The sequence below is a fragment of the Necator americanus genome, chromosome V, assembly GCF_031761385.1.
Source record: "Necator americanus strain Aroian chromosome V, whole genome shotgun sequence".
Taxonomy (NCBI): Eukaryota; Metazoa; Nematoda; class Chromadorea; order Rhabditida; family Ancylostomatidae; genus Necator; species Necator americanus.
Genome location: NC_087375.1, coordinates 33,168,396 through 33,184,555, shown reverse-complemented (window position 1 = coordinate 33,184,555; position 16,160 = coordinate 33,168,396). Strand labels below are relative to the sequence as shown.

The 16,160-nt window shown below is 40.9% G+C and overlaps 4 protein-coding genes across 5 annotated transcripts; 2 read left to right on the top strand and 2 right to left on the bottom strand.

The window, feature by feature from the left end:
* Positions 1 to 3,510: 3,510 nt before the first annotated feature.
* On the top strand, positions 3,511 to 4,245 carry RB195_015958 (uncharacterized protein; the record flags this gene model as incomplete). The annotated part of the gene is made up of 2 exons (XM_064206908.1): positions 3,511 to 3,674; positions 4,134 to 4,245. The coding sequence occupies 2 exons, from the start codon at positions 3,511 to 3,513 to the stop codon at positions 4,243 to 4,245; spliced, it is 276 nt and encodes a 91-aa protein (XP_064062789.1).
* Positions 4,246 to 5,939: 1,694 nt separating this feature from the next.
* Positions 5,940 to 7,997, bottom strand: RB195_015957 (uncharacterized protein; the record flags this gene model as incomplete). The annotated part of the gene is made up of 1 exon (XM_064206907.1): positions 5,940 to 7,997. One exon carries the CDS (start codon positions 7,995 to 7,997, stop codon positions 5,940 to 5,942), a length of 2,058 nt encoding a protein of 685 aa, XP_064062788.1.
* Positions 5,940 to 8,771, bottom strand: RB195_015956 (uncharacterized protein; the record flags this gene model as incomplete). Of its 2 annotated transcripts, XM_064206906.1 has the most annotated exons (2): positions 5,940 to 8,184; positions 8,245 to 8,771. In XM_064206906.1, the coding sequence occupies 2 exons, from the start codon at positions 8,769 to 8,771 to the stop codon at positions 5,940 to 5,942; spliced, it is 2,772 nt and encodes a 923-aa protein (XP_064062787.1). The 2 variants fall into 2 exon arrangements, with proteins under 2 accessions (XP_064062787.1, XP_013299473.2); XM_013444019.2 differs by lacking the exon at positions 5,940 to 8,184 and having other exon boundaries at positions 8,241 to 8,771.
* A 3,432-nt stretch (positions 8,772 to 12,203) lies between these two features.
* On the top strand, positions 12,204 to 12,545 carry RB195_015955 (uncharacterized protein; the record flags this gene model as incomplete). Its single annotated transcript, XM_064206905.1, has 2 exons — positions 12,204 to 12,375; positions 12,496 to 12,545. 2 exons carry the CDS (start codon positions 12,204 to 12,206, stop codon positions 12,543 to 12,545), a joined length of 222 nt encoding a protein of 73 aa, XP_064062786.1.
* Positions 12,546 to 16,160: the final 3,615 nt, after the last annotated feature.

Below are 16,160 nucleotides of genomic sequence, written 5' to 3'. Positions count from 1 at the left end.
TACCACGTATCATTTTTTCTATACTCCACGAGCGTTTATGCTAAGCTCAGCCAATCAATTATCACTGTATGGTTCTTGAAGCCAATCAATTATCACTGTATGATTGTGACTTGCATGTGTCGTGTAATAGCAGTGTTTCATTACACATATCGGCGAACGATGAGGCAAGATGTGCTCCAGATGCTCCAGATCCGATGTCGCGCCACACGATTGATGGACGGACGAAACATCGTACGCCATCGAAATTATGTCCGTCAATGAGAAAAAAACCCCAACTCATGACAAATTGTGAATAAGCGCAAGATGTTCGATGTTTTTTTTTTTCATAACGCAAACCTTAGGCGAAAATTCTTGGAGTGGACGGGTTCAACGGGTAAGAAAAGTTATATAGTTATCGTATTCGATCATAATTTTCGTTTAATGTCACTGGATTTTAAGAGCTGTTCCAGTGGTTTTTTCCTGAATGGAGCAATATTGATGCGATTTACAGTATTCTCGTCGTCAAAATTTATGGAGTCAACACTTTATGGGACTACCGCGGATTTATACTCCGAGGATAGCGCGCATTTCCCGCTTGATGTCGCGAGGAATAATCTTGATTGTTAGAAATAATAAAATTATAGAATATCATAAACATATTGTCTAGCTATTATTAGATGAAACGACTTATTTTGAAGGCCAATCATGGGAATTCCCCGCACTATGCATTCCTATGGGAAAGTGATGCACCGGTGAGACACGCTTGTCTGACGATTGTTTGATGTTTACGGAAATTCCCGACACTCTCATGCTTATTTTTATTCTCAACATTCCTTTGCTAATGGTGATGCATCGGTGGGGCACACAAAAATGCCACTGAGTGTATTTTGCACCAGTTTCTCATCTATATTGGGCGGTGATGCACCGGTGTATCACCACCATTCGTAACGTGCCAAAAACATTCTGAAATAACAGAACAGGGACAGATATTATGAAAAGCTGTAGATGATTTGAGAATCAAACTTCTACCCACTAATTAAACAGGTGCTTTTCGATCATTCTACATTATAATTGCTCGTTTTTACGCATGCACGTAAAAAACGAAAGGAAAGGGATCTCAGAATCATCCTCAATCCTCATTCATTCCTTTTGGAAAGAAACAGTTCTGATGATAACCGTTCTATCCTTATGGGACTCCTCTGTTGCCATTTGAAAGATAAAAAGCTTAATTTCATCATAGTAAGTAAAATTCTAAAAAAAAAACAACGATCGAGAGGACTAAAAAAATTACTGATATTTTGTTCTTTGAATTTTAAGTAAAAAATTAGAAATTTATTTAAATGAACAATCGAAGTTTTGACTTCACTTCTGATTCCACTTTCAACATCTCTGATTTTTGATTTTTACCTGCTCTTTTTCACCTACATCTACAAAAAAGCAGCTTTGACACTATTCATTCTGAAGGATATCTAAAAATTGTTTATGTAATGGTAAAAGGTTCAAAAAACATGAAAAAATGGGCAAAAACAAGAAAGCTGGATTTTTTCTGCTATCTCGACTACGAATAAATATTTTTGAAGATCAGACAATGTTTGGGTTATTTTCCGTGTTCCTTGCTTTAATAGTTTATTTGTTAAATTTGGAAAAGTTCCCCACAAACTACATTCGTTTTATTTTTAATTTTTTTTTACGATTATTTGCTGCACGTAGGATTGGAATGATTCAGATGGAGAGCGGAAAAATTACTGACGTCAGCACAATCGTAAAAACTGGTATCGGTTCTTATCTGTAACAAAATCTAGAAAAAAAAAGTTTAACAGTAGTACAATAGATTTAATTTCACCTTAAACATGTTCGCAACCATTTAACAAAAAAAAAATTTCTGCTGTCATTTTCTTCCAGTGCAAAACAATCGAGAAAATTTTTAGTCATGCTGTACGGCTTGAATTACGATGCGTTACGATCATTACGGTATACGTAAAATCTATAATGTAATGTGATGCATTACAATATTTCCAGTCATTCACATTTTTCCTCACAAAGCCTCCACACAACGAACAATTAGGGTAGCTGAAAATAAAGTGGACAAAGCGTCTGGCGTTAATCAATCCGCTTGGGACCCGCACCTTAACGTTCACTTCAATTCAGAAATCGTTTGAGGTTTACGAACGTTTGTAACTGGCCTACACAATGACTTGCGGTGGCTAGCCGATGTGTCACGTCAGTGTTTTTATCCTCCCAGACAAGTCTGGTACCAATTTATCGACCCAGGGAGGGATGAAAGGCTTGGTGAGCACTAGAGCGGACTCGAACCTCCGATCGATTCTGCAAGCAGCGGAACCTCTAACCGACTGCGCCACAACCGCCCCTAACGTATTCTATACTGTATAAAAATTATTTATTTTATTCTAGAATTAAAACTAATAAAACAAATTGCAATCGAAAACGTCGATCGTTCACTGCAAAAATAAGCGGAATGGAGGCGAAAAAGAAGTAGAGGTTTATAGAGGAGAGAAGCAATAAAACAGCTAATCTGAGAGAGGAAAAACTCTAAAACTGTAGAAAACTCCCAAAAAAAGAGTGCTAAGCCATTGAGCTAGGGGAAAATTTACTACTGTGATCAAAAAGCAGCAAGACTTTGTAAAAAAACCAAAAAAGTATGTTATTCTTTGAAATTTATTCCATTGCCTTCAAAGTACTCCCATCGGCAACAATACACTTACATTATTATACACTTACATTCTATTCCAAGCCTTGAAAAATTTCTTACCACTCGATTTCCAGGATGGCCTTGGGCGCCTCCTTCGATGCCGTTTCAATCGCCTTAATCGAATCAAAACGATGACCACAAAGTGATTTTTGAGTTTCGGGAACAGCCGGAAGTCACTCGTGGTCAAATCAGGTGTATAGGTCGGTTGCGGAACGATTTGTATGGAATTTCTAACGAAAAATTTGCGCGAACAACCAAAACCGTGTGAAACGATGAATGAAAAAAAATCAGGGTTTTTTTCTGTCTACAAATTCGACCTCATGAGGTATATTGCTTCACGGAAATGACACATAACACATACGCATAACGCTCAAACAATATTTCTTATTCTTCTAGCATCTTTTTTGATTTTTTTTAAACTCATGTTGAAAGGCAAGGAAGGAGTTCTCGGAGGCAAACATCAGAAAGCCTAACTCATTAAAAATTGACGCCGTTGTCATGAAGCTGGACACCGAGGTCAGTAAAGGTTGTGAGAACATAAAAAAAAGTTTATGGATTTGGATGAACCTGGGAATTTTAAATTAAAACGTCTTACTATTTTTTGATCATAGCAATAGATGCATATCTATGCTCATCTCATTCTTCTTAGTAAAAATATGAGATCCGGAGAGAACGAGGTCCAGAGACATTGAGAGGGATTATTGAACCCTTAAAATCAAGGAATACAGTAACTGCTAATCTGAATAAAAATGAATGGGGCGAAATCAAAATATAAATTAAAGGGACGGAATCTTGAGTATGTACAAGACAGTTGGTGATGGATGATTGGAGCAACGTTATCCAGCCATATCCAATTGACTGTAGATCAAAAACTACTGATCGTGATCGCCTACGTCAGCGTTTTTTCGATATCGACATCCATTTCCCGCCAACTTTTCTTCGCTTCTCCAACACCATCAACCTATCGATCCGAGGAATACCTACGGTATTTCATTTACCGTTTCAAATCCTCATTTTTACCTCTTTCTCTTTCTAAAATTTTGTTTGTTACTAACTATATTAACTATATCACTTATAACCCCATATTCATAAGAATACATAAGATTCACGAGTGAATAATGGAAATAATCCTGAAACTTGGAATGGCTGCCCGAAGAGTTCCACCAGCGTCGTTACTTATCCTTACCGTTGCAAATCCTTAGGCTATTGAATAAACTTCACACCATTGATATTTTTTTCCAAAAATTTCCCAAGAACCCCAAATTAGACTTACTGAGGTCATTACTTATTTATATCTGTCATTCTCATTGTTCAGTGTATATTTGAAACTTTCCAAAGTGAACATATTTTTTCCTAAATGGTTTTTTTTTCCAGAGAAATGAGGAATTTTGTTTCCGATGCTGGAATTATTTTAAATTATTGCATTCCATGAGTGAATATTTAGGGGGAGTGTAGCGCAGTCGGGAGGAGGTTCGGCTGCAACTAAATCATCGATGGCTCGACACCGACCTAGTGCCAACCAAACCTCTCATCCCTCATTCGAGATTCTGACTTAAAGTTGAAGGCGCAGGCTGAATCCAATGGCGATTCGTCAACCCCGTGACGTCATTTTTATTCCATCTCAATGAATAATCACTCTTGCTAAGGTTCTCAGTAGGTCCCTTCAATTATTTTCCTCGAAAATTTTATCGAAACATCCGATCCTAAGAGACAAACTACTAATTGCGTTTTTAATATTGTTCAATGCGGCAATCTAGGATTGTTCTTGAATAGAGGGCGGGAAATTTGCGACTTGGACGACGAATTTCGCAAATTGCAGCGGGTGCGACGCGGTCGCTTGAGTGGACATAAGTACGGGTGACTAGAATCTTGTTTTATTTCTACTTGTTTTTTGAGGGGAAAACAAGTGCATATGTATTGTCTTTTTCAATTCCTTGGTGGAGTTCTCAGATTAGTTTTTTTTTGCTTCTAGCGATCCTGCCTAAACGCACGTCTTTTTTCTTTTATACATGTTTAGTTTTACCCTTAATAATATTGTAGTTGTAGTTAATGATAATCAATTTCCTGCTAGTTTTCAGTGAAAGCAATTCATAATTACGTATAAAGAGTTGCATTCTTCTCCAATAATTTGCGGCTTACAAATTCCTCGCAGAAAAAATTTTTTTTGTAATGTTAAAGGAATGTTTTTTTTGAGTTAGCTATGAGTATTTCATGAACGAGGTAACAACGAGGTATTGCAAGCTGACGTAACGTCAATAAGCCGATTTTTGAGCTCTAAAACTAAAACGAATGGAAATGTCGTTAAGTTAGTGAAAGTTATTTTCGATTCCGGGAAAAGTTGCGATGTCGAAGAAGTGGATTTCATTATACTTTCATTGTTATACTGATTTCCCATGTTTCTCTCAGTGACACTTTCAGTTTTTTGAATAAAATTTACGAATTTACTGTAAATGCATCGATTATGCGAGCTTAATGGTAGTTCGAAGCTAAAATATAGTTATAACAACATAGTTTTAAATTATGATCATAAATTAAACATTTTCTTCGAGAAATTAAAAATCGGTGAAAATTTTAAAAAAATCCGAATGAAAGTAGAATAAAGAAGATAAAAAAAAATTGAAATTTTTTGAATTGTAATAACAAAATGTAGTGTTGATTCTAAAATTAAGGCGAATTTAATCAGCATGAAAAACCAAAAACACAATTTAGTAGAGAGAAAAATGCTCTCTCAAATAACATGTTACGTAACGCTTAATTCTTTTTTGTCTGTGCATGAAATTAATTTTTGAAAAAAAAAACGCCATTACTCTTATGTGCCAACCTAATAATTGTAAATTGGTACCATGTTAATTTTTTTTCACTCAACTTGCAAGACGCACACTTTCTTCCAGTTTTGCTTTTCATTTTTTACTCATCGTTATTGAATAAAAAATTATAATATGAGCGGATAATGGGAATAGCAGGAGTGCAATCAAATAACATTAATATAATTCCGTGGTTATTCACAGGAGCCTAGCACCCTAATGAAATTGGATATATTATGAATAGGAACGTGGAAGACATTAACAAAAGAGAATTGCAGTATCTGGCTGCAGGTTCTCTTACGTTGGAAGTGATTTCTTGATTTTTCTTTGGAAAAAAATAACTTTTCAGTTCGGTGAAGAGTCTAATAAGTTTCTGGAAGAAATTTTTGAAAAAACATCTGAGGATACCTCTCACTGCGCAAAAATGGATTATACGCATGGTACGGCTAAAATAGTGAGTCCTCTCGTACAGTCACCTTGATCACCTTGACTCCCGTTGATCTTCGAACTGGTCGAGTAACGGGTGGTGGTCGACGTGGTCGATGCCAGTAATTCTTCCATTTTTCCCGATCGCGTGCCAGAGTAGCCCAGTGGTTCCTCCTTTCGCGTGGGACACGAAGAGCATCATATTTTTCTTTGAAGGGTTTCGTGAAGAAATCTGACCATCGGGTCGGCGGCCTTCCTCTAGTGCGCTTAATATCGCGGGGAACCCAGTCGCTCACGGCTTTGGTCCAACGGTTGTCATTAAAGCGCATCACGTGTCCGGCCCACCTTATTTTACTTACCTTGGCAAACGCGGCGGCGTCTCTAATCTTCGATCGCTGACGTAGGAGAGAACTTCGAATCCCGTCCCTCACTTGCGTGAAACGGGATACTCCTAGCATCACTCCCTCAATTGCGCGTTCAATGACGCTCACCGCGTTTTCTTCCTGCTTGCGAAATGCCCAGGTTTCCGAAGCATAGGTCAAAGCAGGAAGTACGGTGGTGTTGAAGAGGTGAGCACGGAGTCGGGTGTTCCTGGTCTTCTTCACTACATCCTCGATGCTCTTGTACGCTCCCCAAGCCGCTCGTCTCCTCCTGCCCAGCTCGGGGGTCAGGTCGTTCATCATGTTCAGTTCCCGACCCAGATAAACGTAGCTTGTGCATTCGGATATATTCGTTCCGTTTAGCGTGAATGGGGCATCCGAGACCCATCCGTTCCGCATGAACATCGTCTTTTGGAGATTCAGCTGAAGACCGATGCATCCACATGTTTCGTCGAATTCGGTCAGCATTCGTTCCGCTTGGCTGATGCTAGGTGTTATCAGTACGACGTCATCAGCGAAGCGCAAATGGTGTAGCTGCCGACCATCAACCTTCACTCCCATGTCGTCCCATTCCAACTTTCGCATTGCGTTCTCGAGGGTGGCTGTAAATATTTTGGGTGGAACTGTATCACCCTGTCGGACCACCCTCTTCACGTCAATGATGATGTTATTGTAGAATGGCGAAATTCCGGTTGTGAAGTTACTGTACAACTCTCGAAGTACCATTATGTTCTGAGTAGGGACGTCTTGGTTGTCCAAGGCTTCCGCGACCGCTTCCGTCTCAACTGAGTCGAAGGCCTTCTTCAAGTCGATGAAGGTGAGACAGAGCGGCATCTTGTACTCTCGTGATACCTCGATGAGTTTTGAAACAGCGTGAATGTGGTCAATCGTGCTGAATCCTTTTCGAAACCCCGCTTGGTCGCATGGCTGTCCTTCATCCAGGACTTTTTCAATCCTATTAAGGATCACTCTTGTAAAGAGCTTGTAGATGACGGACAGTAGGCAGATTGGACGATAGTTGCCGATGTCATGTGGATCTCCCTTTTTATACAACAACACGGTCTTGTCGGTCTTCCACTGTTTAGGAACCTTGCATTCCGACAGGTTACGTGTAAAGAGCCTCGTCAGGGTGTTGATTAGTACTGGCAAAAGGTTCTTCAGCTGTTCTGGTCTTGTTCTGTCAAGAAAATGTGCAGTACGACTTCTTACCGACATGATAGCATGTCGTATTTCGGACGGGAGAACGTCTGGAATGACTTGTCCATCTTCCCTCAGATGGTGAGGAGACAAGTGGACATGGCTGTCGAAGAGATCAGAGTAGAAGTCGTAGATGATTTTCTCCATCCCCCTTCTCGATGCAACGGCTGTTCCCTTTGGGTTCCGGATAGCAGTCATCCTCGTCTTGCGACTGGCGAAGTCTCGACGGGCATAGCGGATGCTTTTCCCCGCCTCTGCAGCTTCAGCCAGCACTTCTGCTCTTCTCTCTTTAAGATCTTCCTTTATCCCCTCTCGGCAAAGCCTTGCGAGCTCTGACGTGAGTTCTTGGTTCCCTGCGGCTCGTGCTGCTCCATGCTGGCGTATCAGCTCAAGAGTTTGAAGAGACAGGCGTCTCTTGGTGGTTTTAAAACTCTCAGCCTTCTTCGCGCAGTCGTGAAGGTGTTCAACGAGCCGGTCATATTCCTCGTCGATGTTGTCCATTGCGGAATCTTCCCAAAAGCCGGCTAACGTAGCGAAGAGATCCCAGTTGATGATAGTCCTGGGATTTCTCCCTCTGAACTTGGCAGCTTTCTCTGCTCTCCTTGTGAGGGAAAATCTTCCTCGGAGGAGGCGATGGTCCGATCCCGTATAGAACTTTGGTACAACACCGACGTCCGTCAGGCAGAACCTTTTATTGACGATGATGTGGTCTATTTCATTACGGTACCCTCCACCGGGTGTCTCTCACATCCAGCGTAGGGAGGAGGGCTTCTGGAATTGCGAATTCCCATAGATGGTCATAGTCGTCATGATGAACTCGGGGAGCCTCTCCCCCTGGTCATTCCATTGTAGGCCGTGGGTCCCGATGTGAAGTTCCTCCAGCGTTTCTTGGGCTTTGGCGTTGAAATGCCAATGATGACCTTGTAAATGGTCTAAGTTCTTCGTACTTGATGTTGGAGCGTAAGCGACGAAGATAGTCAAAGCTGGTGTTGGACCACATCTTCTCATCCGCAGACGTCCGATTCGGGTCGTAAGTTGTTCGAAAGAGTCGATGTTTTTTGCCGTTCTTGTGTTGACGACTCCACCAACACCTCTACTGTCGCATGTTCCTAAGAACATTTCTTCTCCAGTTTCATATACGGCGTTGAGAGGGTGACGTCGTCTCGTCTCGGTCAGTCCGATGACATCGTACTTGATCTTCTTGGCTTGCATCATCAGATATTCGATGGTCGCTTCTGATGTAAGCGTACGTGCGTTATAAGTACAGATCGCCATCCTAGTCCTTTTCCGTTTCGGCAGCCTACATGACTCCTGCAACCCCGTCCCACCTGGCGCTACCGTACCAGGCTTTCCTTCGAAATCAGGAGACTCTTTTCTATTACTGTGTTTTGCGTAAAAATTTTAAAACCCATGAGCAGGTTGCAAGCCTCTAGTCCCATGAGTTTCTGGGAGAACTTCCGTTCTCCCGGAGTGGACATGTGGAGCTTATTTGTTGGAGGCGACTCCAAACCGCCTCCCTTGCACCTCCCAGTCACTTGATTGCAGGCTTTTGGCCGGACCGACGTGCGGGATACAAGGATGTCATGAGTCAGTCCTGGCTCAGCAGAAACAGGGAGTCTATCCCCTGAATCCACCTGCGTCTCTGGGAAAGCACAAGGTCGCTTTTGGTCCGCGATTAGCCCCCTATCCGCCACCCGGGGACGCGCCACGTAGCCTCGCGACTAACCGGCTGTGATCCCTCTAGTGAGGGAGATCCGTGGTCTCGTACAGTACCATTAAATTTTGTAGTAAAAGTCATCATTAGGTTCTCGGTTCCTTTTTCAGTGGTTCAACTCACAGTCTTTTTCCATATAACCTCCTCGCGGCTTCGAGAAGGTGAATCTCGTCCTCAAATAACACTAATTATCGTTGAAACGCTGATGCTTATCATAATTTTCAGTTATAGCCGATGTCAGGAACACTTTTTCATAGAATTCTGGCTCATTACGGTCTATAGAAAAGGTTGCAGGTGACTAAAATTCATCATTAAATCAACAGTATAACGGCTAATTGAGCTATTTGCGGTGCTCGACGGGGGGATTCTGTAGATGTAGCAACAAGAACGTCGCGTAAAGAAACGTTAGCCTCCGCCTCTTCCGTCCACATAGCAACCTATCGGCAGTTATTTACAATTAAACTGTTAACGACTTTTGCATACGCGGACTTCCACGTCGTCACCATGCCAACGGCAGCAATTTCAAAGCACCGCCAGAGTCTGAGAACGAAAATCGGTCGTGTCGCAACCGACGCAGCATCCGTCAGTCCCTCTACAGTTTCATCTACGGAGACTTCTTTCCTCTACACGAGTTACAACTCATTGTTGATATTTGATCAGAAAAGTTGACATTAAGCTTTGTTATTCATTCTTATCCTCAATTCTTCCTTTCCTTCGCCGCCGACTTTGGATCTCACAGTGAGAGCCAATCTTTTAGTGATCGCGGACGTGAGAAAGAAAAAAAAAGCGAATAGTGTATGCCTCAGCTACGGTCCTTGCAAGGGAACCCCTTTTCTTTGTAGCGGCGGCTAATTGTATCCAGCAAAGTCGTGATTGATCTTAATCTCAGTTTTTTTTTTAAAGAATTGTGACCACGGCGAAAAATTATTACCGGGTACAATTTCTATTTGAACTTTTGCGAACACCTTTATTACAATGAAGCCATAAAAGAAAAAAAACGCCCTGCTTAGAAGAAAAAGGGTCATAGAAACCAGAAAAAAACTAGAGCTAACGAAATAAAAAGTTTAAAATTACATGATTTCATAGAAAACAGTTTAATATTAATGGTAATTTAATTTAGTTAAGTTTAAAATTCAAAAAAATAGGTTTAAATTTAATGGATCCTCTCAGTTCCAGTTCACTGAATGGCCATCACACGTATCCAGGTTTTTTTCCGAAAAAAGCTTCACCAGAAGTTTGATACTGATCCTATTCGGGGTTAAGAGAAATTTTTGTTTTGGTCGCAAAGCTTCCATGCTAAAAAATTTAAACTAGCACTGTTTCGGGTTTATGACACTGGAAAACATTTTTTTTGTAGAAAAAAGTATTGTATTATTGTTTTACATTGTTATATCATATGTTCTTTAACTTTAAAATTAGCTAAAACTTCCTATCAGCACTATTTCGGATTTGTGATACTGGAAAATATTTTTAATTATTATTATTACTACTATTATTTAGTTATTGTTTTATTATCGACTTACTATAACAAATTTCAAAAAAAAATACTAGCTTATTTTCAATCTGTGGACATCGGCCACCTTTGTCTAAGCCTGAATAGTTGACGTAAGCGGAAGTTTTCCAGAATTCCGCTTTAGTGTCTTTATCCCTCTAAACCTATTTATCTCAGTGAAATCAGTGCAACTAATAAACCATTAGTACCCATGAGCTAAGGTAACAATAATGATGATAAAATAATAAATAAAAGTAGTAGTTACAAATGTAAAATGGTGTTGACTATTTGTTCCAAATCTCTCAGAATTAGCTAAACGATTTTATTACCATTTTCAGTGGTAGAACCCCCTTTTATGCTTTTAACATGCATGGAAATATTTCCGCACGCAATTGGATTGTGACAATTATCTGGTACTGATCGATCGATAGTTTGCAATGAACTCCTCATATTTTCTTATAATCTGTATGTACTTTATCGTAAAAGGTTGCTATATAATTATAGTAGGAAGTTACACCATATTCAAATGGTCGGTAAATATCTTTTCAGCTTTTACAGTAGATGACATTAAAAGCATCGCTCCACGAATCTGGAGTGGTACGAATTTCCGGTGGAGTGTTCGTATACGGGGTCATAGATTATGGGGAGAAGGGTGGTTCCGTTCATTTCTTCCTAATTGCCGCAGAAAACGGGAAGATACGCCCTCGCGCGTTCCGGCTCACTACTTTCTACAAGGAGTTCGATTGGAGCGCGCCAGCCGTGTGCGGCGCCGCATATTCCGGGCACTCTTTTATGACAATTAGGAAGAAATGGAAGAAATCACATCCTTCTTCATAATCTACTATCCCGTATACGAATACTCCACCTGAAATCTAATTAGGTCTATATCTATATATCTATATCTATATTAGGTAATTCAAATGTTCCCAACCAACATTCCCAAGTTCGACCTTCTTTGAATCCTGGCATTGTAAAGTTGGCATGTGTGGTATGATAGTCTTTGAGCAGAAGCTAAGATTGGCATCGATCTTTATTCCATGTAATGTTTCGGCGCCGTCGCCTTCTTCAGAACCTAGAGATTCAAAGACACATGTAATCTATCCGCTCAAACACCCCCACATCACACAAGATATGACTAAGCAAACATTTTACTCAAAAACAACCTCAAAAAGCAGGCCTCAATAGCGTTCGGCTTGATAGCCACAAAACCGTGTTATTCGTAGTTGCAGTAGCCTCCTGATCTATGTCTTCGAAGACTCAACTTGCAGTCGCTTACGTATTCGAAGGAGTTACCGAGCACATCCGAAGTGATCGTGAGGCTCTAACGAATCACTAAAAAATATAATATCGTGATCGTAACATCAACCTCTTTAGGTGCTCATCGCAGACAATGACATGACAACACTCCTTTCAAGATAGCTGTCACGATCTTAGCACGAGAATCAGACGTTCTGGGGCGAAAAACATTGGAAGCGTTCTATATCACGCCAAAAAAGCAATCATGAATCGTAAAGACGAATGCATCGCTGTGGCCAACGAGTTGACGCCATATCAGGACCTTCGCGGTTTTGACTTACGGGGTCAGATGGAAGGGGCATCGTTATTGCTTACTATTAGCAGGACAACTCTGACAATCGGTGGCCCGCTAACATCACGATTTTGTGGCCATCAAGGTTAGCGCTATTGTGGTCTGCTTTTCTGACGTTGTCTTTGAGTAATCTGTTTGCTAAGTCATATCTTGTGGGGTTACGAGGCGTTTGAGCGGGTAGAGTAGTGTGTCTTTGATTTTCCAGGTTCCGAAGAAGCCGAGGACGTCGAAACTTTTAGCCAGAATAAAGACTGATAACAATCTCAGTTCTGCTCAAAAAGTAGTACACACTTAAAGGCATCACCCCACGAATCTGGGATGGTGCGGGTTTCAGGTGGGTTATGCTTATACGCATGCCTATACGGAATCGTAGATTATGGAGAGAAGGATGATTCCGTCCATTTCTTCCTAATTGCCGTAAAAAACGGCCCGAAAGATACTGCTTCGAGCGATCCGGAGCGCTGTTTTCTACAGGGAGTTCGATTGGAGCGCGCCAGCCTTGCGCACGCGCCGCATCTTCCGGGCCGTTTTTTTTTTGAGGGAATTAGGAAGAAATAGACGGAATCACCCTCCTCCCTATTATCTACGATCCCGTATAGGAACTCCCACCTGAAATCCGTACCACCCCAGATTCTTGGGGTGATGCCTTTAAATCAGCAGTTACATCACCTAGACGTTAATTTTGATCCGATCCGATTTGTCCGGTTGTACAAAAAGCAGAGAACTCCTAATGTAGTGGTTAAATCATTTTATTCACAAAGGACTGGTGTGGTGCAATTGGTAAGAGGTGAGACTGTGGATGCATGATCGATCGTTGGTTCGAAACAGCTCTACTGCCAACGAAACCTTTCAACCCCTCAGGGATCAATTAAAAATTGGGACCAGGCTTGTCTGGAAGGATAAAAACACTGACTTGACACATCGAATTTCCTCGCAAATCATTGTAAGGCCGCCAACGCCGAGTTTATAGGACTAGGAAACGGTTTGAGTTGAAGTGGGACGCTCTGCAGTGATTAAACAAATCTGTGCACTCTATCCTTATACTTTATCCTTTATTTTAATCACATAGCAACACACACTGACACAAAAAAAACAGTGCACTTACGAAAACTTGTTTCTTGGAAACAACTTAAAGTCCTCCTTTACATCTTAAAATTAGCGTGACAGTGAATAGCGTCGACCAGGTGGTGGAGCTGAAGCGTGTAGGTGTCAGCGTTGACCGTACTCTTCTTTGACAGCAGTCGTAGTACATATCCAGCACAGGTTTACCTCAGATGGTCGACAGTGGCGATCCTGATTTTTCAGGCACGTGTCCCCTTGAGGCGCAGAGAGCAAACCAGCGGGATATGGTGGCATGGTTAGTGAAGTTTAGGACCTTTACATTTTAAAATCATCTGGTACAGCGTTGGTTACTCCTGGATTAATAAGATAAAATTTAAAAAAGGTCAAGAATCCCCCCTCCCTTGCAGTATGCACGCGCTCACCATACTGTAGCTTCCTGCTGCTGACAAACATCCCTCCCCGTAAAGTGCAAACGATAAACTGAGTGAGATTTGATTCCTCCAAGGAACAGATTGTATTTTCCTAGTAAATGTCTCGGCTTTAAAAAAAAACTATCGGAAATACAAATTCTTCTGCTCTCTGTTACTTCCTCTCAAAAGAAAACATTTTCCCAGGTCAATTTTGGAGGCGAGAATTTCTGGAGAATTCTCTTTAGCAAAATGTCAAAACAGAGGAAATTTCCAAGATTTAGTGCTTGGTAAAACGAGCCGTGTTTCTTGGTCTTTATCGGATTGCTTTTTCCTGAAAGGAGAAGTTAATTGTTTCTCTTTTCACAATAGTTGATTTCCTTTTTGAAAACAGGAACTGGTCATATTGTAGATTAAAATCAGCGCAACCATACAGGAAATGGGACCGATGGGACTTGCTTTTTTTCGTTAATGGGACCGAAATACCTGCCCTTCTTCAAGCTTCCATTGAAAACTACCTCAGTTATTTTAAGGTTTTCCGATGAAAACACATGAAAATATTTGTATTGGAGACGAGCAGTAGAGCATGTGAGGAACGTGAGAAATGTGAGAAAAATGGAATTGTTTCAGTCATTTTATTCCGAATAATTTAAGGATAAAACACACAAAAAAAAACAAATTCCAAGACAATAACTGGAACCATTTTGTTCAGCGCACAGAAATTTTGCTGGATTTCTAAAGTTGTACTTTTTATGAGATGGTAATAAGTCTTTTGTTTAAAGACATCACTCAACGAATCTGAGGTGATACGGATTTCAGGTGGAATATTCGTGTACGGGATAGTAGATAACGGAGAGGGGAGGTGAATCCGTCCACTTCTTCCTAATTGCCGTAAAAAACGGCCCGGAAGATGCGGTGCGTGCACAAGGCTGGCGCGCTCCAATCGAACTTCTTGTAGAAAATAGCGTGCCGGAGTGCCCGAAGCCGTATCTTCTGGGCCTTTTTTCACGGCAATTAGAAAGAAATGGACGGAATCACCTCTCCCCCTCTTCATAATCTTACGATCCTGTATACGAATACTCCACCTGAAATCCGTACCACCTCAGATTCGTGGGGTGATGCCTTCAAGCCTTTGACGACAGCGAGGCTCAACGGTGACTCGCACACTTTCAACGATCGTTTCTCATGATTTCCTACTTTTGTTCAATTTTTTTTTGTATCTAACTAGTTTCTCATCTTTAAATAATATTACACACAAAATAGACCTGGAAAAACGTCTTTGTTTATCGAAAACTAACGAGTCCAAACATTATACTGCAAATCACACTTTTTGTTCCCTTTTTTGGAAATATTCAATTCAAAAATAGCTTTTAGATTACTTGCACGTTGTATTGACAAAAATTGTGTTCATTCGGAAAGCACAGGCACATTTGTGGTCTCGAGCTAGTCGTTTATAAAAGTGGACACATCATTTTCGAACTACTGCATTCCGCCTGTTCCTTTAAAGTATGGTTTGTTGTTGCCAATCCGTCTTATTTTCATTTCCAGAAACGATTCGATAGTATTGAAATCATTCGGTTTTATTTCCTCCAGTAACTAATTATATAAATCTACATAAATCTCACTCATTTACCATTGTTGTTTGCTTGAAACCTTCTTTTAAAAAACACCACAAAGAGAAAGAGGCTAAAATTTTGAAGACGAATCGTTTTGCCTCTGCTTAGACAATCCACTTCAGATTAAAGGTCGCGTCACCCGAAGTTGATAGTGTTGAGGTGTTTGTAGGCAAATATGGAGTTTGTGTTGTAAATTACGGGCATGAGTGTGCCCGTACTCAATTCCTCCTAATCGTCCTCAGAAACGGCGCATAGGGACAACGTTTCTTCCTATAAGGTGGTGTCGCTCCACCTTTGTGTCGGTGCCGGTCTCCTCAGCAACCTATTCATTAGTTTTACTTGAATAGGTTGATGAGTGACTCATTGATCTTGATGATTAAGGGAGTTGAGCGAAAATATGCTCACACTCATGATCTACGTACAATCCGAACTCATTATTTTCCCACACTTTCCCCAATCACGTTAGTTTCATGACACGCTGCCTTTAAAACGCGTTTCTCCCACGCGCCAAACATATAAGAGAAAAAGTCGCTTTTTTAGGGATTACACATATTCTCCTAACTAACAAAATCCCTCACTAAAGTGAGGGCTAAAAACATTTGTCCTCTGAGATTATAAGTTCAAATTTTCAATGTGAGAATTACTTTAATGAGTTTCGTTCCAACGAAATGTCATCTTTCATCGCATGTGGACGTTGAAGGGGATTGGTTGGACTTCTGATCCCGCGTCTCATATTCTCTGACAACCATATTACACAATAACGACTAAAGGATAAAGTGTCTGGC